Source organism: Dermacentor andersoni, chromosome 2 (assembly GCF_023375885.2).
Source record: "Dermacentor andersoni chromosome 2, qqDerAnde1_hic_scaffold, whole genome shotgun sequence".
In the NCBI taxonomy this organism is placed as follows: domain Eukaryota; kingdom Metazoa; phylum Arthropoda; class Arachnida; order Ixodida; family Ixodidae; genus Dermacentor; species Dermacentor andersoni.
The window spans coordinates 28,828,734-28,852,983 of NC_092815.1; the positions used below are offsets into that span (position 1 = coordinate 28,828,734).

Below are 24,250 nucleotides of genomic sequence, written 5' to 3' on the forward strand. Positions count from 1 at the left end.
GGTTGACTGGGAACTGCGGAAGGTACGTAATTTTGGCGAACTCCCATTGGTTATGGATAAGTATTTCCAAAATAACCGCGCTTGAGTATGCACGAATGGTTTAAAAAAAACGCCAGAACACTGAAGGCTTGTTAATGTGTCATCGGGCACGTGACCTCCGGGGCGCTGTGCTCGAGGGTGCGACGTCAAGCGCTCCGCAGTTATGGGTGGCCGTGGGCGCTGTGTGTGTCCGCCAGCTCGGCGACGAACGCCGTCGTGGGCTCTGCTCTGGCAGCCGTTGTGAAGCATTCGCAAGGCCGTTCACGGCCCTGGGAGGTCTGACCGCTCTTGTGTATCCATGCCTTCCGCCATACCCCTGCTTTCAGGGGTTCTCTACCTCGGTACTGGGTAAGCCTAACTCCTCAGCTGATGCCGTTTTCTGTTCTGATTGATACTTGGTAACCTGGTGCGCTCACCATGTTACGCTGCAGATGTTGGAATCGTGCATCACTCATTTATGTTGATATGAACTGAAATTATCGACCTCTGAAATGCCCCTCGGCGTATGTGCGCTAAGCTGTATCGTAACCACCGGCTCCGCTGCTCATCTCGCGAATATATCCTTGTGGGCAAATAATACGCGACCTGGTATTTGGAACGCTTGATCTTGCCATGTGTTCACAGATTATCAAAAGCACACGTCGTCGGTAGCATGCGCTAAGGTGTGGTATCCCCTCGAGCATGAATCATCTGCTTACGCCGATCGATCATGAACTGATGTAGCCAGGGTTCAACGCTACCAGCGTGGGGTTGGGTCATCGTGACCACCGCCTGGCTCGACCTGAGCCTCTCTGACTTCTCACACTCCGTGAACAGCGATGTAGCCAAGCATTGCGACCTTATCGCAGGTGTAGGCATGCATGGCTCCTAGTACTTTCTTTTGCTCCCGTTATTTCGCGAGTGTTCGTGCATGCTAGGCATCGTGCATTGCCGGCACCCTTCCGTCGCTTACGTAAATGCGTTTCTGGACGTCTCCGCCGGGCACAGGAGGCTGAGGGGCCATCGGCAGCATGCACCCGTCGAGCGAGGCGAGCAGCGACACGGACGAAGTGGCGCGGCTCTTCCCCAAGTGCCGAGGTCGTCACGACGGCCACTCCCAAGACGACGACGATGAGGCGGACAGCCTGAATAACAACCACCACCCGATGGAGGACGGTTCCGTGGTGAGCGCCTACGACACGCCGTCGCGAATCGAGATCGCAGGCGGACGGGAGATTTTCTGCAAGAGCCGAAGTCGACCCAAGCGGCGCCAGCGCGATGCTGCCGAGGCGTGGGAGGACGAACCACTCGTGTACGAGGCACCGGTCTGCGGTGCAGAAGTGTACGATGATATTGACGAGCGCACCAACGCACCGGCACGTCTCATTGGTAACGTGCCCATCGCTCAGTACGAGGGTTCACCGCGCCGCTACGGACCGCGGCCGGGTTACCCGCAGCGCGTGGCTGCTGACGCCCAGGAAGCGGACGAAAACACGGTGTGCGGCAGCTCGTACGTCGGGCAGCGACTGGCGGGGGCCACGCCGAGTCCCCGCACCCCCCCAAGCCCTCGGCCCCCTAGCCCGCGCCTCGGAGGCACGCCGGCCGCAGCGAGCCCTGACCCAGGGAGCCCGGGTGGTGGAAGCCCCCGCAGGCTGAGCCCGCGGCCGCGAAGTAACAGCAGTACCGAGACCGGCGAACAGATGGACGAACAAACGAGGAATCTGACGCTTTCGCCCGACGGCACGGATTGCGAGTCGGCCAGCGAGGCCATGTCCCTAGCGGGCTCGGCCGACGCGCCGCTGGCCATGCCCGTGCTCGAGGATGGCCTGTCCAGTGGCCACCTGTCGGACACGGAAGGCTCTGTCGGGGGAGGCACGCAGCCACCTTCGGACGATGTGGTGTCGGATGCCATCCGTGAGATCCAGCAGGCTATCCAACACAGCAAGCGCCTGGCACTCAAGAGCTGTGGTCCAGCTGAAAGAGGGGATGCTCCACCCGTGTGGGTGCCCAGGTAAAGGCTGCGGCTTGATTATTTGACGGCATTATTATGGAGTAATTAGTAAGACACCTTACAGTTATTTACACACAGTTGAGGAGCCTATAGATTTTTAATGAATAACTATAAAAAACTCAAGTTTCATCTTTTGGTTGGTAGTGCTAAGATTGTCTGTAATAAATGATACAGCATACTGGGAAAGTGGTCTGGCACAGCGAACAGTAAAAGTGTGGTGCCATTGCTTCATTTTTGCAGTTGGCTGTGACAAGGCTGTACATGTGCAGTGATGCTGCACTCATACTGTGTACCATTTTAGGGCTGCATTCCTGTTTTGCTGTAATTAACTCTAGGATAATGCACATGTTACTGTGTGCTCCTATTCTACACTACCACCATGTCCCTTGTGTTCTGCTGTGTCTGTGCTGTATTCAGTAGTTCAAAGTCATTGATCGCAACATGTTTTGTCATTTTGTGATGCTGAAAGCCAAATCACAACCATATGAAGCCAACAGATAATGAAACTATGGAAAGCAGAAGGGATGTTATTTGTAGGTTTGATGTATTCGGTAGCATACAAGGCTTTTTTCTTTTTGGCCAGCTGCCTGCTCCTAAAAAGGTCACATACTGTGTGACATATTTCTCATCTGATGGTGAAAAATATGTTCAACATCTGCTGCTATTGCCATGAGTGGCACAGGCTAACACTTCCTGGATAAGATCTTGTACACATGCATAAATACCCAAGATTGTGGTTGCGGGAACATCACTTGGCAGTGCAACACACTTCTAATGCAAATGTTGTGGGTTTGGCTGCCACCGGCTGCCACCATCTGATTTCATGTATGTTCGACGTGAATGGTGTAGAACTTTCTGAAAGACACGCGGGCACCAGCGATTACTCTGGAACCGTCGATGACTGATGTATAAAAGCTAACTCGCTTGACCTGCTGATCAGATTTCGACGATTGCCAGCTGTGTTCGCTGCTATCATTGTGCTTTAAGTGTAGCCTGTTTTTGTGGGCACAGGTTCACCCAATAAAAGTTAGTTTCGTCATTCACAGTATTGCTGCTGTGTTCTTTACCGTCACTTTACGTGACAGTATAACATAACAATTTAACATTTTAATGTGTAGTAGTTACTGCTGTCCCATATTAAATGTATTGTGAATTAGGAATGAGCGGTAACTTTTTGCTTTTTCACTTTTGGAACAATAAGCATACTACCTTGCTCATGCTGTAGGTACTGGCACTGTTTTATTCATTCCACATAAGGCCAGCTCTGAAAAAGCATTGATGTTTGTATATGCGAGACTGGGCAGCCTGCAAATTAATTTAAAACTCTGCATCATTTGAACATTCCATCATATGTAAGGCCCATACAATTTTACAATAAAATCACACATTGTATATTGTCACGTTGTAGTGACCAACAAGAACACAGTAGGAAAACTGTGAATGGCGAAACTAACTTTTATTGGCTGAACCTGCGCCCACAAATGCAAGTGACAATGAAACCACAACAAAAGTGGTGAACGCCGTCGGTGATCGTCGGAAATCTGATCAGCGGGTCAATTGCGTTAGCTTTTATACATGAGTTGTCGAAGGTTCCAGAGAAATTGCCGGTGCCTGCGTGTCTTCCCGAAAGTACTACACAGTTTGCGAGAAGAACGGGGGTTAAGTAAGGGGCCCAATTTTTGTTAGTCATATCATAAGAAGCCAACAAACACTGATACTAAGCACAACATAGGGAAAATTATTTGTGCTCAATAAATGAAATAAACGATAAATTAATGGAAATTATATAACAAAATATATACCAAGCTTATCCAATCAAGCCCTCTTTTCATTCCTTTTCAATGCTAGAAAAAACCCATCTGCAGTACTGCAGATGCTTTAATTGATGGGCTTGCACCATTAAAACCCATCAATTAAAGCATCTGCAGTACTGAAGTTAATTCTGTAGTGTAATAAACACAAATACATTTAGTTTATTATCTCTTAGATGTGGCTAAGAAAGTAACAAAATTCATTGGAAGATAATTGTGCTTAAGAACACTTGAAACGTGTGATGCTGTTGAGGGCACATTTTTAAAGTCTCTAACAAAGAAGCACCAGAATTTTTTTTATGTAAGAACTGGCTTTTGGTGACGTTGACTGGCAAGGGAGATAGTGGATAGTGGCTTGATTGTGGCACAGCGTTCTGCATCATAACTTGTTGACCAGCATAAGTTCTAAACACAAATTGGCACTAGTGACCATGTGCCTCTCATTATTTGCATCACAGCTGCATCTAAAACTGCAGAGGTTTGTGACAAACTCAAGATCTTGTTCATTGTGATGGACACAAAGAGCCATTGTGCAGTGCACCCCAGCATCTTTGTTCCTGTGCGATTATGGGCTCACTTAGTTGTTGTGAGCAGAAGTTTTAATGTATTCATGCTATAGCAATGATTGTGGCAAAAGAAAGAAAGCAAGGTTTGCTGCATATTCTTTATTTTGAATGCATTCTTGGAAGGGTTAAGTGATAGCACAGAATTGTTTCAGCTGAGACTATGGTCAACTCGATAGCCTTAGCACTATCAATGGAAAAATAATTATTGTGGAGCATTCTTTCAATTATTTTATACTTTCCAGGCTTTCTCAGTCTGCCCGAGAGGACCAGGCCCCTGATGATGGTTAGTTTTTTCGTTTTTTGTGTATTCGCATGAAATGCATGGAGATTTCTGTTAACAGTGGATCTTAGACTAATAGCTTTTTGGGCTGTGTGAATACTCGGTATCTGTGAAATCGTAATACCAGTTGGCAGGCACGAATTTTTATTGATGCAAAAGCATCAAATGGCCCATCGAGCGAAGTAGCCGGTGGCGTCTGTAGCAGTGAAACTTCCCATTGGCTGTGACGCGACATCACAAGCGAGCCTCAGGCGTTCCACCTGGTGGCTCGGGCCTTGGTGGAGCAGAGTGGGCGAAAGGGGACACCTGCTGGCACAGTATTGTGTGAGGGAAGAGGGCATTGCCTTGACGCCACATCACCCTTGTTGATGAAAGCCCGCATTATCTGCGTGTTACTTGTCTGTGCAAGCTTTCGCCTCAAACTCGAAGGATCGCTCAGCAGCATTCAGTTGGACATTAATGCTTTTGCATTCACAACTCATAAGTGCTTAGGGGCCCACATATATTTTTGTTTGTTTGTTGGGCATTGCCTCAGTGAGCCACCTCTAATTCTCACGGGTTTTCAAGTTTGAAAAAAGCTACTGGTAAGTGCTGGGTAAAATCAGTGCATTTGCTTCAGTATGGTGACTTAAATTTTAAACATCCTTGGTGCATTTGCAGGTCAGTCAGGTACTCCTTGACTACATTACATTAAGTACACCATATTATTAGACCTGTCAGACACTGAGCTTATAACGACTAATGCATTTTACAATATTTTCTTCTCCCACAATTATTCGTCACTCACACTATATAATCCATGAGGGGTGTTGCATGCTGAAAATGAGGTTGTATGCTATGCATTACATTGAACATGTGGCGTTGGGAATCCAGCTTGTGCCCAGTCTTATAACTACTAGTACTTTTGTATTTGACCTAGATTTCTCTAGAGGACAGAGCTGTGTTGACATGAAGGCATTGGAAAGCCTTGCCAGACATCGATGGTATGCCTGTATGGTTCCTAAGGACCTCTAAGGACTGTCTTGAGGAATCTTGGATGTTGGCAGACCACTATTGAGATAGACTGGTGTAACCATTTTTAAAATGGCAGAACAATACTTGAGGTGTTACGTCAATAAAATTGGATGGTTTGCATGCAGTTCTCAGTATTAACACCCTGTTTCATAGCCTTCTCATGGCACGCTGTTGCCTTAGTATCTAGAATGATAAACACATCCTGTTCTGTGTGCTAATTGGAGTAAGAGCCATCAACATTATTTGCAGTAGGAAATAGCCATCGCCTAAAATGCTTTAGATGTAGTGCTAATGTGAGGAGCTGTTGCTGATGCAAGCAATGCCCAAAGGCATATTGTGACACAGTTGTAATCAAATGTTATTTTCCTAATTAGTGAGCACTAACACATCTTGGAAATGGCCTTGACCATAGGAAATGCCCGCGGGGAAATAGGGGTGGAAAATGGAATAGCAGAGTTCGACGTCATAAAAAAAAAAAAGTTCCAGCAGCACTTATTTTCATACTATAAGGAAACAATGTTACAGTCTTAAAAAAATTGTTTGTGACTTAAATTGCAAACATATTGTTGCGTGTACCCTGTTGAAGTATACACGCTGAATGGGGATCCAGGCGTTTGTACTTCACGAAACGTAACCATTGACATGTGATGCCGAGACGAACCTCGTTCTTCTTCTTCAGTCTCCTTGCTGTGCCACACCATGTGGCACTACCCCCCTCTTAAAAAATAATATAAAATGAAAACATACATAGGCTTGACGTGAGAGCGCCGAGATGGCCTAGGACAAACACATAGGCTATAATCACAATCACTGTGGTGTGTGATATAGTCAACGCACTGAGGGACGAGCAACAACAAAAACTAACCCAAGCGGCTGAAAACGTCGAATTTTAGGGACTATAGTACGGTTTCAACTGCATAACGTGCACAATCTCAGGTTGCGGTTGTCGAAGTCGGGGAGGCTGGCTTCTGTCAGGAAGGACTTCGTGATTCACGTCACTAAATTCGCTGCAACACTTTGTAAGGTCCAAAGTAGCGACTCAGAAGCTTCTCCAATAGCCCTTTTTGGCGCACGGGAGTCCAGACCGAAATCTTGTTCGTGGGAACTGGTTCTGGCGTCATCGTGTTTTCATTGTTCTGCGGTCGGCATGATACGAGGTCTTCAGCGCGTCGAGTATCAGCGGCCCCGCCTCGGAAGGTCGCTGACGTCAGTTTTCCCGGCATGGACTTGGTGATCTCCCTTGCCTCGTCCTTGAGGTGGTATCATGAGCAGGGAAATATCGCCGCGGTGAGGGTGAGTGTTACTGCCGCTGCGATGTGCCCGGCCTGCGCTGCTGTTCGATGAATTCTTTGATGTTGTGAGGCCTCTGGCCAAACCTAGGTCGAGGCGAATCGATAGAAAAACCCCGTAGTCCAAGTCGTCGATAGGGGCACTCCCGATACATGTGACCAGCTTCGCCACAGTGGTAGCATAGCGGTCATCGATCGGGTGCTCGCTATACCTCTGATTTCCTCGCGGGTGTTTGGCGGTCTTCGAAGTACAATAGCGGAGTTGTCGGAGCGGCTTACGCCGATTGCAACGTGACTGGCTACGCAACATAAGTAGGTGCGAAAGCTTGGACGGGGCTCAGTAATGTTTCTGCGTAAGTCTTGCACCGGGACTCACTTGGCAGAGGTGGCGCTTCACTGCTGGAAAGAGATGCCTACAGTGCCTGCTGTACTTCGTTGCATACGACGCTGGCAAGGGAGCTGACTGGCGGTGGCGACGTACGCTGGTGCTTCTGCAGCTCGTCGCGAACCACTGAGCGAATCAGCTTGCAAAGCAAGGCGACGTCGCACCTGAAGTCTACCGGTGTATCCAGAGTGCAGGTGGAATTTACTTGTTGGTTGTACATGTTCGACCGTTGCTGAAGCTTCTTCTCCATTGCGGTGGCTTCGTTGAGGAACTCCGCGACAGTCTTGGATGTACTCCAAACAAGACCTCCAAAAAGCTGTTCCTTTACGCCTCTCATCAGATGATGCACCTTCTTCTCTTCTGACATGAACGGATCGGCACGCTGAAAGAGGCACGTCATGTCCTTCACGTACATCGTGACGCTCTCGTTGGGCTTTTGGACGCGTTACTGAAGGGCTCGTTCTGCTTTTTCCCAGCGATCGGGGCTGGAGTAAGTCTCCAGTAGCTTGTGCTGGAATTCAGGCCAGGGTGACAGGGCACTTTCGCGGTTCATAAACCACGTGCGAGCACCATCCTGGAGGCTGAAGTAGACGTTTCTGAGTTTGGCGTAGTTGTCCCACTCGTTAAACACAGCCATGCGCTCGAACTCCGCCAGCCAGTCTTCCACGTCTTCAAATGTGTCGCCATGAAAAGCCGTCGGCACTTGGAGGTTCAGCAGCGTTAGGTAAGTTGGTGTCACCTTTTCCGTAGAAGTCGCAGTGGTCGCAGTCATCACTTCTTCCTGGAGGTTTCCAAATTCTGGGGCGAGGCCTCGGATTCGCCGGCTTGTGCGGTGAACTGGAGTCAGCTCCAATTGTGCGAGGTTCTTGCTGCCCAGTGGGGTCTCCTGCATAAGTTGGGTATACCCAGCACGTCCACCAAATTGTCGCATGTGCCCTGCTGAAGTATACACGCTGAATGGGGATCCAGGCGTTTGTACTTCACGAAACGTAACCGTTGACACGCGATGCCGAGACGAACCTCGTTCTCTTCTTCTTCAGTCGTCTTGCTGTGCCACACCATGTGGCACTATCCTACAGGCACCAAAAGCAAGTGCAGTATATTTTGGTGCGTTGAGTGCATGGGCACCTAGTGTAATAAAAGTGGGTAGGTGCAGAGTGCTTGGCGGAAAAAATATGGTGGGTGCTCTAACAGTGCATAGTGCATCTGAAATCCCGTAGCATTTTGGATCCCAAAGCCTATAGTTTGCTTCTGGTGCACGTAGCACTTGCACATGATAAGTGGTCACTTACTTCACTCAACCATCAAGTGCACACATGCAAAAAAACTTGCACTCGAAGTGCATTTAATGTGTGCATAGGGTGTTTTTTTTAGCCGCACCAAATTAAAAAAATTACCTGTGGCAGATAGCAAAATTACTTGATGAGGCGGCCATTATTTCTAACAGAAATCAAAATTCTTAATTGAATAGTTAACGTAAATACATTAATCACCTTTTTAATTAATCACTTTATGGCACATATTTAAATCTACAAATTGTAGCCAGTGAGTTTGCAAGGCATATTGACTATGTGCTGCCAAACTTTTGATAAAAATGCACTGTTGTTCTATTTACGTTTTTATGAAAATGTTCTGTTATGCACTGAAGCACAAAAGCAACTGGAATGCCAATGCATTTCGTCAGACACTTTGAAAATTGATATCTTGAAACTGGTGTAGTCCTTAGAATTTGTTATAAGTGGATAATAAGTGGATATGCCTTGCAAACTCATCGGCTATGATTTGTAGATTGAAATATGTGCCATAAAGTTATTATTTAAAAAGTTAATTACAGAAATTATGTTCATTATTCAATTGAGCATTCTTATTGCTCATAGAAGTAATGGGCCGCCTCATCGTGTAATTTAACTCCAAATTTAAAATTGTGCAATTTGTCAGAGGCAGTTTCTAAATTTTTGGTGCAGCTCAAAAAAAAAATAGCACCTGGTATATATATGACAATATGGTAGTGTCATTGTCGAAATTATTCAGTATTCATGCAGCTCAAAAGAAAGAGAACCTAATTTGTGTATTGTAATGGATTTCTGGCATGTGTGGTTTGCTGTGGACTAACACCATGCACATTTGTGCATGCCCCCACCACAGATTGTGACACAGATCAGGAAACTGACAGACTCCTTGGGGCGCAGCGTTCAGATGACCGGGGCTTCTTTGACGACAAGGTAATCTGACTTGTGGGCACCTCTAGTTCTCTTCGTCCCTATGGCTTGCCTTGAGCATTGCTTTGTGTCCCCTTGTGGTTCCACACAGGCCCAGAATTCTGTGGGAAAAAAGAAAAATACTTCAAAGGAAGGTAAGTGATGCGATTCATTACTCAGTCTTTCAGTGGAGTCATAAAGGTGTCACAATGTTGTGAATAATGCAAACTCAGAACAAGCACAATTTCTGTGCTTTGTAACCTATGCGAATGGAGAGGGCAGAATGGAGGTGAGAGCACACATGGCTAACTACTGATCGAAATCTCTAGTCGGTGCTTGTCAATACCCTACATGTAAAATTTTTTTTACCATACTAACATGCTATTGCTTCTGAAGCTTGTCAAGAGTTTCTCATTTTTTAAGTATGCATATATTATTCGGCTGGTTGGTGCGTCGATTTGGAATAATCTTGGAGCCAGTGTAAAAGAACACATTCCTCATCCTACCTTTCCTTCCTTGTCCCTTGATTTTTTGAAGCTGACTCATAAGGTGCATTTTGAAGTTTTCAGTATATTCCTTTACTTTTGCTGCATACATTTTTCTGTGCATTGAATAAAAATTTCACTTGCGAGTTAGCCGTGCATCATCTTGCCTGCTGTCTGTCTCGTTTGCTAATTTAGGCTGTTAGCTGCTGTAATCATGCACCAACTCTCTGAAGAAATTTGTTGTTCAATACAAGTGCTTCAGACCTGCTTCAGCGCTCACTCAAGTTGGTTTTCCAGAAAGGCACCACTCATGCTAAAACTTGCCTAAAGTAGTGTAGTGTACTGTACAGAGGAGTTACAAAGTTCCCCATCTCAGTGAGTGTGATGCTGTGCTTGGTGGGCCTACTGCAGCATAAGCGGCTTTCTTGGCATATTTCACTTTTTATTTCCCTCGCTGTGCTAGCTGTGTGAAACTAGCATCAGTGCAAGCAGAGGTGAATGTTTCTTGCAGAATAGCAGTGCTGGCAGCTTGTTGGCGTCTCATGAGGCCTCGGGCGCATTTCTTTCATTCCGTTTCTTCTGCACTGTCTTCATCTGCTTTTCTTGCCTTCACTCGCTCACTGCTCTCTCTCTGTGTGCCTGGATCACCAACACTGTCACCCGTTTTGGTGAGTTCTTCGAGTGCACTTGCCACCTTTCCTTTTTGCATTTTGAGGAGAACTAACACGAACCTGACTCACACACATGCTGTGAGGAAGTTTGCTTTTGTGCATGCAAGTTTGTGTAAGCCCTTGAATTGTCCTGGGTTCGACTGAACACCATCTGGCGAGGAGTATACGTTTTCTCCTTGACAGCAAACAAACACTTGCCGAAGTTTAAAAAAAAAGAAACTGAGTTTATGACATCGTAATTCAGAGAAACAGGCAACTTCAGACGACGTATCAAGCAGCACCAAAATGACGTAGCTAAGGGACACACCGCCACCAACACACTAGCTGGACATCACCTTAACACGGGGCACAACATTGATTGGAATTCTGCGACTGTCATCGACGCGGAAAAATCACTATCATCCCACCTTCTTTTGGAATCATTATTAATCCAGTCGAGGCCTCTTACACTAAATCGGACACGTGGAAATCTACCAGACATATACACCAGAATCGCTTTTATGTGAACAAGAGACCCGAAAGGGACTCGAAACATCATAAACTCCGTTCTTTTTTTTTTTTTTTTTATACTTTGGCGAGTGTTTGCTGTCAAGAAAAAAAAGAAAGCCCTTGAATTGTGTTGACTTTCTCATCGTTCAGGTCTGAGCTGCACAGAATAACTTCACTTGCATTTCAATAGTTTTTTTTTTCATGTTGTAAGACTTATGTAATAGTAAATATGTCAATATTATTACTGTGGTTGAGTTTTGAGCACAAGTAATGATGTGATAACAAATAATAGAATTTTGACACTGCAAAGTGCACACAAATCTGCGGTAGTGGTCGTATGGGGAAAGTGCTGTATATTGGGCTATATTGTGCTATCACTTGTGATATCCATCTGCACTGGTGATGCCAGTTTTATTATTGATAAAACATCACTAATAGAGTAGTTACTGGGCAATAGTGTGGTTCTGTGAAGAAATCCTAAAGGCTACAGTAATTATGGTCCTTGAGTTGGTTCCTCATTTCTTAAAATTTTGTTGGATTTCGTTTTTGTGGGTTATGTTGAATCAAAATTGTTTGATTTCGTTTTTATGGGTTATGGTGAATTAATACTGACCTCAGGAATGGATGTCTGCTATGTTTATTTCTGAATCTTCCGTATCGCTTTGCTGCAATGTGCTGTTGTGTGGTGTCATGTGTTCTTATAATCCAAAATATGGAACACATGCAATATTGGTTGATACTTCGCCACTGGTACCTGCCATTTGCTTTGTGCATATTTTTTTACATTGATGCACAGTCATTTAAGTAGTTTGCATTTGCATGGCATGAGAAATTTGCATGGTGCACTGTTGTATTGTAGATACAGTACGCTCCTTTTTGGGAAGCCAAAGAGATCTGGTAACATAAATAGGTCTGTAGCCTTTGTTAAGGCTCATTTTTTTTCCTCCCAATAAGGCGAGAAATTTCTGAGGTTTTACAAATTGGTAATAATACTTGTGAGTCGAACCAATTTATAACAATACATAAGTGCCAAGAAAATCCCATTGTTATAACCTAGTAATTGTTATAACTGGGCTGCACAGAGATACGTGTGAAAATGGGCATGCATTTTCTTGTTTTTCCTTTTGAGGATTTTGCATATTTGCTTTCTTTCAGAGCATACACTGCGTAGCCAGATTTAATTGCTATGACCAATAACACAGCTTGGGAACATTGTAGTAAGCAGTTTATTTTACCATAGAACACACAAATGTTGACTGCATCAGCTGCTCATTGTTATGTGCAGTATATTGTTAAAACTGGCATCGTTATAAGTGGGTTAGACAGTTTGATTTATCCGGTGTTAGTAACGAGTCGTATACAGTGCCACACTTAATGACTGAAGAAAGCACTGTGGTTCAGTGATGCTTCTGCCCAATTCCTGTCACAAGGGGTTGCTTGAGAAGTGCACTTGCCCCAGCAAATTCAAATAGGCGCCAAAGGTACGTGGTCACAAACATTTTGCTCAGGAATTGCCGAGAAGTGTCACTGAAGTGCAGTGACAGCTTCAGTCAAAGGGTGGCACTACTGTCACATTTTATAGTAAAGGTGGAGTGCTGAGTGTAGGAGCATCACTGGGCTTCACTGTTTCTTGTATTTCTAGCACAGATTAAGAAACAGAAATGTTAATTACTCCAAATTGTAATGAAACCATGGAGAATGCTTCATTTATACACTAATGTAATTCTGCAGGAATAAATGTTAATACTTGGAGTGCAGAACAAAAGAAAGCAGCAGCAGCTGCCAACTTTCATTTGATTGGTGTGGCTTATTTATTAGGCTGAACTGAATTAGGCTGATTGTGTTCACTTGGTATTTATATTGTGTCAGATTCAGTTTTAAACATCTGTTTAAGAAGCTGTAGATGCATGTTTAGTTTGAGTTAGATTCAGTTTTAAAGGAGTACTGGCCATCCACTTAAGAAAGTGCAGACACTCTACCACATACTTCTCACTCCTTGAAGGATGTTACTTAGCAGGGGCATAGTTTGGGCAACAGTGACCGTATTTACTCGATTCTGCTTTACTCGCGTAACGCGCACCTGTTTCTCGCGACCACAAAAAAAGGCGGGGGGGGAAACGCTCTCGATTGTAATGCGCACCTGTTTGGCGTAACCTAAAAAAAGAAAAGTCCTTTACAGTAAAACTTTGTCTCATTTGGAAAAGACAAAGATTTACTCCCAGTGCACTAAAGTTGCAATAAATAAAGAAAGTCGCAGTTTCGCCCGAAAGGCGAAGCATTGATTGTGATAACAAATTAGTAGACAGCTATACGAAAAGTAAGGATAGTAGTTTCGCTTACTAGCTAAATTAATGAGCATGGTGTCACGTGTGCACGAGCAAACATGAACACGTCTAACTCAGTGACTGCGGAAACTCTTTAGCAAAACGCTGGAGCAAGGAAGTGTGGTAGCAGGAGCGAGGGAATTGACCTTTGTGCAACCTCTCGCTTCAACGTGAAGCGACGCGAACACAGCGCAGTGCGCTTAGACGCGTAGACTCTTGTCTCCGCTGCAGATGGCTTTCAAGATTGGGGCCGCGAGGCCGTGCCTTGTGTAGCAGCCGCTGGTGTAGAACGCCTCTCCTGTTTACACCAGTCCCGCATGCAAGTTTTGGGAACTCCAAATGCCGTGATGCGGCCTGATTTCCGTCCATCTACGTACACGCGATCGCTTTCCTTTTAATTGCGGCATCGTGATGAACTTGGCATGTCTCTGCAGTCGGCACTTCCATGCTGATAGAGCAAACATAGAAAACGTGAAGACGGACAGTGCACTAACCTAAGCCAAAGGAATCAATGCCTAAGCACCCCTACTGTAGCACACGGAGAACGCTAAGGCAGCCAGGCTTGAAGTGCGTACGAGGCAGCCATCTTGAAATGCCGATGCCGATATGGTAACATGGATTTAGGATCGTACTCGATTCTAACGCGCACACAAGATTTGGACCCACTTTATCGAAGAAAAAAAAGTTCGCTTTACATTTGAGTAAATACGGCAAGTATATGTTCAGTTTCTGCTAAAGTTGTTTCGATATGCCAGAATTGGCATTGTTGACATTATCATGACATCATGCCATAGAACAAAATTTGGTGATGTTGTATAGCAGTAAGGCTAGGTATGACAATGGTGTTAATAAAAAATAACAGTGATTCACATGTTGGTTGTGGCTCCCTGCCTATGTGGCAGCTGCATAAGGAATGGAGTGCGCCAACATATAACCTCATGATGTGTCTACCTCCTGTGTACTGAAACCGAAACTGGTTTACAGAAAGAAGTAGTACGGTAAATTATTTAGAGTTCTCTGACACCTGCAAGTATTTTATTTTTATAGGGTTTAGGGTAGTTTTTATGTTCATTTAAAGCCAAAAGAAAAAATGATGTTGGAAATGTTATGTAACTACTCCTTTAAGGTTTTGCAAATGCAGAACTGGCAAGAAACAAACATGCTGACGAACATGTTAAAGCGTTCGTTGTGTTTGACTGCACCAGCAGTGTTCTTGGTGGCAGTGTCTTGCCTTGCTTCTGTGCAGTCCTGGTGCATGAACCTGCAGTGCTGATTGAAGGGGTGCTCTTCCGAGCCCGCTACTTGGGGTCGACACAGCTTGTGTGTGAGGGGCAGCCCACCAAGGCCACCCGCATGATCCAGGCAGAGGAGGCCGTGTCGCGCATTAAGGTTTGTTACACACTCAGTCCCCTCCTTCTTTCTACAGACAACTGCTGTCCACATGGCGCTTCATTTTGCCCTAGGTATCGGTGGTGTCAATCTGTACAGGCTTTATACCATGGCAGCTGACACACCACTGCAACTTACAAAACCTTAACCAGGACATATATTGAGCACAAGAGAAATACGAAGCCTCTGCCATTGCAGCAACTTGTAATCTTTTCTTTAGAATTGATGCTGTAGAGACGAGGCTGAGAGGGCACCAAACTCGTATCAGAATGAAAGCCAATATGCTTTATTTGCTGCTGCCAGAGAGGCTTCGTCATTTTGACCCAGAGGCGCAAACTTCTTATAGACTAATGATGAACCACTTCTGCAAACTTCTGAGAGGCTGACATAAATGTAGGGAATATCGAAGTGTAACACTGCACAAGCATGTGCTCTACTTTCAGGAAGAAGCCATACACATGAACAGATAAGCCAGAAGCAACTGTCATAGATTCTCATTCAAAGTGTTATGGAAAATCTCCACTTTTGCAAAATTAGGTGGTTGCAGTCACCGTGTAATTCGTCTAGCAGTATATTTTATCACTGCGGGCAAGGGTGGTCTGTTATTTAATGCATATGATACTATGTATTTTGTTCTTTAGTGTTCTTTCTGTGTTTGTCTATCATGCACCTCACCAAAGGTGCTGTGAGCGGTTAGTAGTCATTCATGCTGATATTGCTTATATGGCTTGCATGGCTTTGCAAGCCTATTGTGTCATTAGGCATTTTAGACATATCAACGGCCCATTTAATTAGTTTGACAGTGAAAGCTTGATGTGACGAACTTCAGGGGTCTGCGGCAAATTGTTCGTTAATTCTGAAAAGTCGTTATAGTGAGTTTTAAAATTAACCATTTTGTCCATGAACCCATCAGTTTATCAGTTGTCACCGTATTTCTCCACACGAAAGAAGAGGCATGTGCAGAAAAAATGGCAAGCGTGCCTTCGTTGCTAGGCGACACTTGTCTGAGCGGAGAATGCGCTCGCAAAACCTAATGCGTTGTCACCTCCGCAATACAAAGAAGAAAAAAAAACTCCTCTCTCCTGGCGTTTTCTTTCCTTCAGTGCTATCTCGGGTTTTCCAAAACCATGTGCAGTAGTGTCCGCTTTCTGCCCCTTGTCATCTGCCAGCCTACTGTTCCGGCTGCCGTAAACAAATGGAAATATAAGAAACCCTGGATTTCTGAATATTAGTTGGTAGCACTGAGGCGTTGTTAACATGACATGGAAATTGAATAATGATCACTGTAGTGGATCCGATTCCGCCGCCGCCGCCAGGAGCGTCTGCACAACGAGCGGATGTTTATGTTTGCGGCGCCGGCCTCCTCGGCGTGGAAGGCACGTACAATAAAGGCTCAGTTTCACCGCCGCTCGGCTGCTCGCCGGTTGCTCTCAAAGTTTGTTCTCTTCTCTCTGCGCACGTCTGTCTATAGCGGACGCATTTCGTGCCCCTGTAGCCTGGTGACCCGGACGTAGCAAGCTCACGCAATGGAAGACGAAATGAACACTACAGTGTTCAGCAATGACGCCCCGGCTCTTCAGCCCCAGTCAACAGTGCCAGGCGACATACCTGCCCCCAGCGTTGCAATGGACGCCATTTCCAATGGCCAGCTGCCGCTGCCGCCGTTTTGGCAGAAGAATCCCGCTGTGTGGTTCACGCAAGTAGAAGCCCTCTTTGATCTGCGGCGCATCACATCGCAACGCGTGATGTACCTGCATGTCGTCACAGCACTTTCCTCCAAGGTAGCTGATGAGTTCGACGACGTCATGAGAGCCCCACATCCGGCCGCACCCTACGACCATTGCAAGGCCATAGTGCTCACACGCAAAACCGTGTCCGAAAGAAGCCGCTTGCAGCAACTCCTCAACGCGGAACAACTCGGCGATCGCCGACCGTCGCAGCTATTACATCGGATGCGACAGCTACTCGGCGACCGTACCCAAGACTCCGAGAGTCCACTATTGCGCGAGCTGTTTCTGCAACGCTTGCCTCAGACACTTGTCGTGGTTTTGGCAGCTGCTGATGATATGCCTCTTGACAAACTGGCAGAGCTCGCGGACCGCGTGAACAACTACTCCGGCACAAGCTCCGCGGTGTCCTCCACCACTGTCACATCAAAGTTAGGTATTCTGAAGTTCGTAATACTGAACTATTTTTACATTAAGACTATGAGCAGTCAGTGGGAGATTTCTGAAAAGTTTGTTAATGTGGTGTTTGTGGTAATGAGGTTTTACTGTACGTTGTCAGCATCAACACACAAAAATAGATTGCAACAAAAGAATGTAGAATACCAGTGCCTTTTAGACAAGTCATGTGAGACTACAACCATGCAATATCATCCCTCCATGACAAACAAACTTTAATATGGGAACTCTCATCAATTCTGGTGTGTAGTAGAATTTCGTTAATTTGAACTCCAAGGGGACCAAAAATTTTGGACAAAATGGATTTCAAACGAAGGAGAGCCCCTTTTAATATAGCATCCACAATTGTGCAGTACAGCGCGCGAAACAAAACTGTATCTGGGCTCGCATTGGTTCTGTATAAAATCAAAGTGCGATAACATTGCATTTCGTGTGCAGTTTCCTGTGGCTACGATAGTGAGCCAAGAAGGACGGTGTCTTGATGTGCCATGCTGTACTTTCACATCCCTAAAGTTAGAAATGATGTTATTGAGCGCACTCTGAGAGGGTGGCATAGGTGAGTGCATGGTAATGCGATAAAGTGCACACTGGGGCCTCTTTCCTGCTCCTTTTAAGCTCGATAAAAAAGCAGGGTGCACACTGCTCTGTTTGCTCTGATTCGGTCTTGGCTTCATGTGTATATTTCCTCTTTTATTATTATTCTTTATTATTTTATTATGGTAGCTTGCAATGCATCGAATTTTCACCTTTGGTTCGAATTTGTCCAAAAAGCGGTGATAGAAGTGAAAGATTTTGTTCAGTACAGTCAAATCTCATTACTACGAACCCCACATTAACAAATTTCTCAAATTTACGAATATCTTAAGAATCCCTGCCAGATTGCCTATATAATGCAAAAATATTTCAGAACTACGAATTTCAATATAGCGAATATTTCAGAATACGCACGTAGTTTATTTTACCCTTTATAACCGAGGAACATTAGTATTACGAATTCGGCTAAAAGTAACAGCGCCGCAACTCTAGCGTAAAACATACCTCGAGTGCAGTAGCTATCATCATCACCATGTTGAGTGCCAACTGCTTCACCATAAACCACCAATAACTTCACGACAAAGGTTTGGCGATGTTCATGCGAGATCCAACGATGAATGCAGCTAGCGACGGCACCAAGAATTGGAAGCAGTTTTCGCTGCAGGACAGATTGGACGTATTGCAGGAAATCGACGCAAGGAAAAAGCAAATCAACATGTGCAGACAGTGTGTCATTGCCCCATCGACCGTTGCGACCATTTTGAAAGACCAAGACAAGATTGTCAAGCTTCACCAGGAATCGCAACTTGCTCCTACGAGGAAACGGCTGTGACTGGGAAACTTTCAAACTGTGGACCAAGCTGTTCTCACGTGATTCAAAGATGCCAGACTGCAAAACGTTCCCGTGTCTGGCCCAATGCTCCAAGAAAAAGCCCACAAATTTGCCAATGGACTTGAATCAACTAGGTTCGACGCCAGTGTGGGTTGGCTTTTTCGTTTCCGCAAAAGGAACAGAATAACTTGGCAGGTAGTGTCGGGCGAAGAAAAGGCTGCTGATAGAGAAGGCACGGATTCCTGGTGCAATGATCGTTTTCTAGAGGTGGCTGAATTGTACTCTGAAGACGATATTTTCAATGCAGATGAGACCACATGTTTTTATCAGCTCCTGCCAGACAGGACGATGCACTTCAATGGGCAGCAGTGCAAAGGAGGGAAGAAGTCTCATCTTCGCGTGACAGTCCTGCTCTGCTGTAATGCAACAGGCACGAAAAAAATTAAACCACTCGTCATTGGCAAGTATGCAAAGCCTTGCTGCATGAAAAACATCATGTCGTCACTGTATGACTACTGCGCCAACAAATGAGCCAGGATGACCAGAGAACTCTTCTGAGTGGCCCATCAAACTCGACGACCAAATGAGGAGGGTTGTCGACAACTGCTCTGCTCACATTGTGAATCTTTGCTTGGAGTTTCTGCTGCCAAGCAACACGTCCTTGCTGCAACCCCTAGACCAGGGCATTATAAAGAGTGTGAAAGCAGAACTTCGTAAGCGCCTTGTGCAGTGGTTGATTATCAACCTCTTCCTAAAGCAGCAGACTACAATCACTATTCGTCAGGCAGCGGAAATGCTCACAGGAGCTTGGTGGAACTTGAAGGCATCCACCGTTAGCAACTGCTGGTGAAAAGCAGAGCTTGTCAAAGTGCCTGTGCAGCTTGAAGATGACCTTGATGTGACCGACAACAACCCAGGAGACCTGTGGATCGAGGTTGGGTACTGCTACGCACTGTCTCTTCATTCGACTATGTGGAGAGTGTCAGTGCAGCACTAACAGCGGCGGATCTGACAACAGAAGAGAGTATTAACTGCGTTCGCGACATCTCCAGTGACGATGACGACCCAAAGGAAGGTGACTGTGGGTCACCGAACATAGAAGATAAGATTGTGTCAAACATTGATGTTTTAGTGCACATGAACAAAGCCTGCACTTTCATCGCTCGGTGCAGTGACGTACCCGATGAGGTATTGCGTAAAGTAGAAGATTTAGATACATTCCTAACCGGCCGTTTGTGCTGCACACGCCAGAAGAAAATTACTGATGTCTGCAAATAAAGCAGTTTTGAAGTGAGCGAAACATGTTTATTTGACAGTATGCTTGTCTGCACACGTCTACTGCCAAGGTACGTCATTTTCATTCCTAGGTTTGTCCACTGACGTTATTTATAATCGCAAGTTTTTGATTACAGCAATATTTCAAAATAACGAACGATTTTCGGCAGAGCCACGTGATTCATTTTATTGAGGTTTGACTGTATAACCTTTGTGTGGTTTTTGGAGTTTGAATTAGCGGGAGTTTTTCTCAGTTCAAAGACATTGAACTTTGCTGATACCAACAAAGCAGTTGGAATTATCCGTCAATTCAAACAGAGATTTTGAATTAGTACTTCACTGTATAATGTTATGTTCAACGTACAGTATATGAAAAGATTTTAATGAATGCTCATAGTGAATTAATCTGCAGCACACCATGTTGAGGAATATTCCTGTTAAAGCTGCCTCACTGGTTGCATGGCATAATATAGTTCAACAAAACATGCACAGGCCTTCTTTGTGACTGTGTAGAATTATATTCCTTGTTATTCTGGTTACTTAGTGAACACTGCATCTGCATTCCTAGTCTTACTGTGGTGGGCAAATAAGTCAGTACCAGAATCGGCATTGATTTTATTTCCATTGTTCAAGCACTATAAACTTAGCTTGCATTTTCTTTTCTACCACTGCTTCGTGGAATAAGTCTCTGGTGAGTACCTCTGCTGAAGAAATTACCATAATCAGCTGTCTGCATCCTTCGTTATGGCATGTTTAGTGACTGCATTTATTTATTCACTTTGACTTTGATTCTCCCATTCTTTCTTGCATGCTGCTTGCCTGCATTAAAATTGATATGTATAGGACTGAGATTTAATGGTGTAAACATGTAGTCGACTTCTGTTAATTTGACGTTGTTAATTTGCCTTAATTTCTATTAATTTTCTTCTGATTTGACCATAGCCAATAGCTGGAAATGGTTCCATGCTTTATCTGTGGAGGAAAACTTCATTGTTTAAACTATAAAAATGGCATAATGGAATATTTGAACTGCAACAGATTGCCAGCAGGCACATTGTAAGTCGTGCACCATTTCATATAAATGTACAAACACTCAAGCTGCCGCCGCCTATTGCAACCTTTCAGAAACTTTCCACATGCAGTGTACGCACGAATAGTAATCTGAAATTGAGCATGACGTGAATGAAAACTGCTGCTCAAGCCACTGACCAATGAGGACAGCGAATTTTGCTTGTGCCACTTTATATGATGCCATATATGGGGCTTCCATATCATCAGTTATGTAGAAGTTTGGGAGTTACGGCTGATTGTAGGACTCGGGTGCGAGCAGCAATCTTTAATACTTGTCGGCAATGCTAACCAGGTCTTGTGGTGCATTGTTCAGTCAGCATTGAAAATTTATAGACTGTGTGGAACTTGAGAAAAAGCTGAATATTTTCACAGCCTGGTATTTGGATTTTCAGACTGTACGGGTACAATAACTTAGTGCTGTGCAGTTTTTCTGGCCGCTGTAACAGACACTTCGAAATTCGACTTTTTACAGATAGTATTGTCCGTTAACTTTTGATGCTGACTGTACAGTGCCGACATGCAAGTATGGCTGGGAACCCCTGTAAGCAAACATCTCCAATAAATGAGGCTTCGAGTTTGATGAATGCTTCTGAGACATCCTTTGTATTATTCAAACTTACTTCACATGCCCCCTTTAAATATAAGTTAACAGAGGTTGCAGTACAGTGGGTCTTTCAAAGAATCTTGCTCTGAGCCTGCGCTACATAAAGGTGCCCTAAATAATAGATGGTAAAAAAAGGGGGGGAGGATTTGTACAAGATATTGCACTGTTAGCTTGAAAAGACATCATGTACTATGCAGATGTAAGTTTTAAATCACCAAAGTCACATATGCAGTCTGTTGATGCCCGGGGACAGGTATATATAATGCAAGTGGTCTTTGTACAGGCGCCCGAAGGAGAAGCACAACCTAGTACAGAAGTGGACCTGTTCATCTCCACCGAGAAGATCATGGTGCTGAATACTGACCTCAAGGTAACATCTCCTGTTGCTTCTCTGTTGGTGAATTCTTAGAGTAGTTGTATTGATCCATAAGCACATTATTTTCAGACAAAATTTCTGTAAATAGTGCTAGATAGTAAATGTGTTTGCAGTCTAACACAATTTCATTCATTAAATCACAGGGCAGTAGTTAAACCTTGGTATAACAACCTTCAATATAACGAAATTCTTGATATAACGAAATATTTTACTTTTCATTATCTCTTGTCCATAGAATACCATGCATTTAGAACCAAGGAATGCTGAGACAATAAATGGAAACTTCCACGGATGCAGACGGTCAAATGGTTGAATTACAAGCGTCTGCTTGCTAACACACCTCTCAAATCACACACCCCCGAACAAGAGCGACCACCGAAGTGGAGCCGCATCACGTTCCGTTCGGTACAAAGTCCAAATGCGATAAGATCCTGTCGCGCGCACTGTCTGCTTTAGGTGCAAGTGAAAGTGTGCGAGGGTGAGAGAAAAAAAGATGGTGGCTTCACGAGTGCCGCCTTCCCGCTCGAGCAAAGGGAAAGACGGGGAAAGGAACGAGCTCGCGGTAACGGCGATCAAGCTCAAATGGGAGTGGGGGGGTGGAGGAAGTGGTCAAAATGGAGCGCAATTTTCCACACGCCTCGATATCTGGCACGCGTCTTGGTTGTGGCTGCGCATGGCTAAGCGCGGCTAGCGCGGCTGAGCGCATACACAGCCACGCACCCTGCTTTAGAGGTAATCTGCCGCATGTGCTGAGACCGCGAGACCGCGTGGCATCATGTAAGCTGTCTTCCCGCGTGTTTAGCATTAGAGCTTGCATAACCTGGAGTTGCGGTGACTTGTTGTAGCGAGAGGCAGACGAGGCGTTCGCTCCCCACTGTCGGCGCTTTTCATGATAGAATCGTCCCAGTGCGGGTGGCGGGTGACGCTATCTGCTGCGGGGGCGGAGTGTATGTGAAAGCGTGGCTGGCTTAGCTTAATTCGTGCCGCCGGTGTGAAGATATTGTCGACGTGGTATGAAACCGTATCATTCGTAGCAGACTCCCAAATTCAGCAGAACTAATTGTTTTCTCATTCCAATTTGCTTTCTTCGATTGCCCGATAATTTGGAAAATTCTGCGGCCCCTTTGCTTGTAAGAAAGGTCGATTGGCGACTGTACTTATTTGCATAAAAGGTCGAATTTCAATACAATGAAATTTCGATATAACGAAGCAAATTGCCTATTTTACAGACTATGTTATATTGAGGTTTAACTATATTAGTCAAAGTGCAATGTTAAGCTCACTTACTGTTGGTATAAAGAACCATTGAAAAGGTCCTAAAGTTGTTTTTTTCCCATTACAAAAGCAATTGTGTTTTAGTAATGTAACAGTTTGAGCAATTCTCATGTTAGCAGACACGTTTTTCATATTGTGGTTGTATTTTTTGCTTATGCAGCAGATTACTGTGGAAATCTTCCTATTATCAGTGCACAGTGTTTCATACATTTTGTCATAATGTGCTGTACATGTTCTTTTCTTAGCCGTACTTCTTCCTCCTGGTCAGAATACATAATTGTCGCCACTTTCTTGCGGCCGAGTGGCCTGTGTCAAGTGCATGTGCATTTGCCAAAAATATTTACCATTTGAATTGATTTCTTCAATATTGAGAAAGTCATCTATCCAGCCGGTGGAAGGTGATGTCAGTGTTTTGCCCGACTGTAAAGTGTAGATGTGTTCTGCAGCAAGCAGATGGACTGCTTCTTCATGTCAGTGCCTACTTAGTCTGCTCCTCTTGCAGAAGTACTACGTAGGTGACATGGCTGGATGCACTTGCCCAGATTTGTACGGTCAAGTCCTGCTACAATGAATTCTGTATTAAATGAAATTCTTATTAGAATGATTTTTTTATTCCCACCTAAGGAGAGGCAGAGGCTCGCAAAAAAGCAAGTACTAATAATAATAATGATTATAAGAACCTTAGTCCATGTTGCCTCAGCAGTTTTGGCAAGATAAAACTGAAAGGGCATGACTCTTGTTGAATTGCAAGATAAAAAATTTTGAGGATGCTTAAGCTTTTCCTTTAACCCTTTGAGGGTTGATTTTTTCGCCATATGCGACCACCCAGAGTCGATTTTTTATTGCACATTTAAATTCTTCAGAGGGACCTATTTCGAAAAACATTTACCGTAATTTTTCTAGGGTGACTGTAAAGTAAGAAAAAAAATGTTTTGCGTTGGTATGTATGTACTGTTTATTTGTGAAAAACAATAAAAAATAGGAAATAAAGTTATAAGAATTTTTTAAAAAAATTGGTGCATTGTTATACACAATGTCCACACGAGAAAAATACACAAGAAGAATGCGCACACGAACTTCTTTGCGAACTTTGGAAGCCCCCTCCTATTTGCTCGCCCCGTATCACAAGCACTCGTCTGTGTGCTGTGGAGAAACTCGAACAGGGCTGGG

General features: G+C 44.7%; 1 protein-coding gene across 2 annotated transcripts in view; it reads left to right on the forward strand.

The window, feature by feature from the left end:
- Positions 1-123: 123 nt before the first annotated feature.
- LOC126542499 (protein lin-10-like) overlaps positions 124-24,250 on the forward strand; it is a 30,105-nt gene continuing 5,978 nt past the window's right edge. Inside the window, exons 1-7 of one of the 2 annotated variants that reach the window (XM_050189598.3) lie at positions 124-387; positions 1,027-2,029; positions 4,649-4,689; positions 9,520-9,596; positions 9,685-9,727; positions 14,809-14,930; positions 21,713-21,799. In XM_050189598.3, the coding sequence (XP_050045555.1) occupies positions 1,050-2,029; positions 4,649-4,689; positions 9,520-9,596; positions 9,685-9,727; positions 14,809-14,930; positions 21,713-21,799 (1,350 nt within the window). In that variant the 5' untranslated portion in view covers positions 124-387; positions 1,027-1,049. Of the gene's footprint in view, positions 388-1,026; positions 2,030-4,648; positions 4,690-9,519; positions 9,597-9,684; positions 9,728-14,787; positions 14,931-21,712; positions 21,800-24,250 lie in introns of both variants that reach the window. The other variant, XM_050189597.3, reaches the window with a different exon arrangement.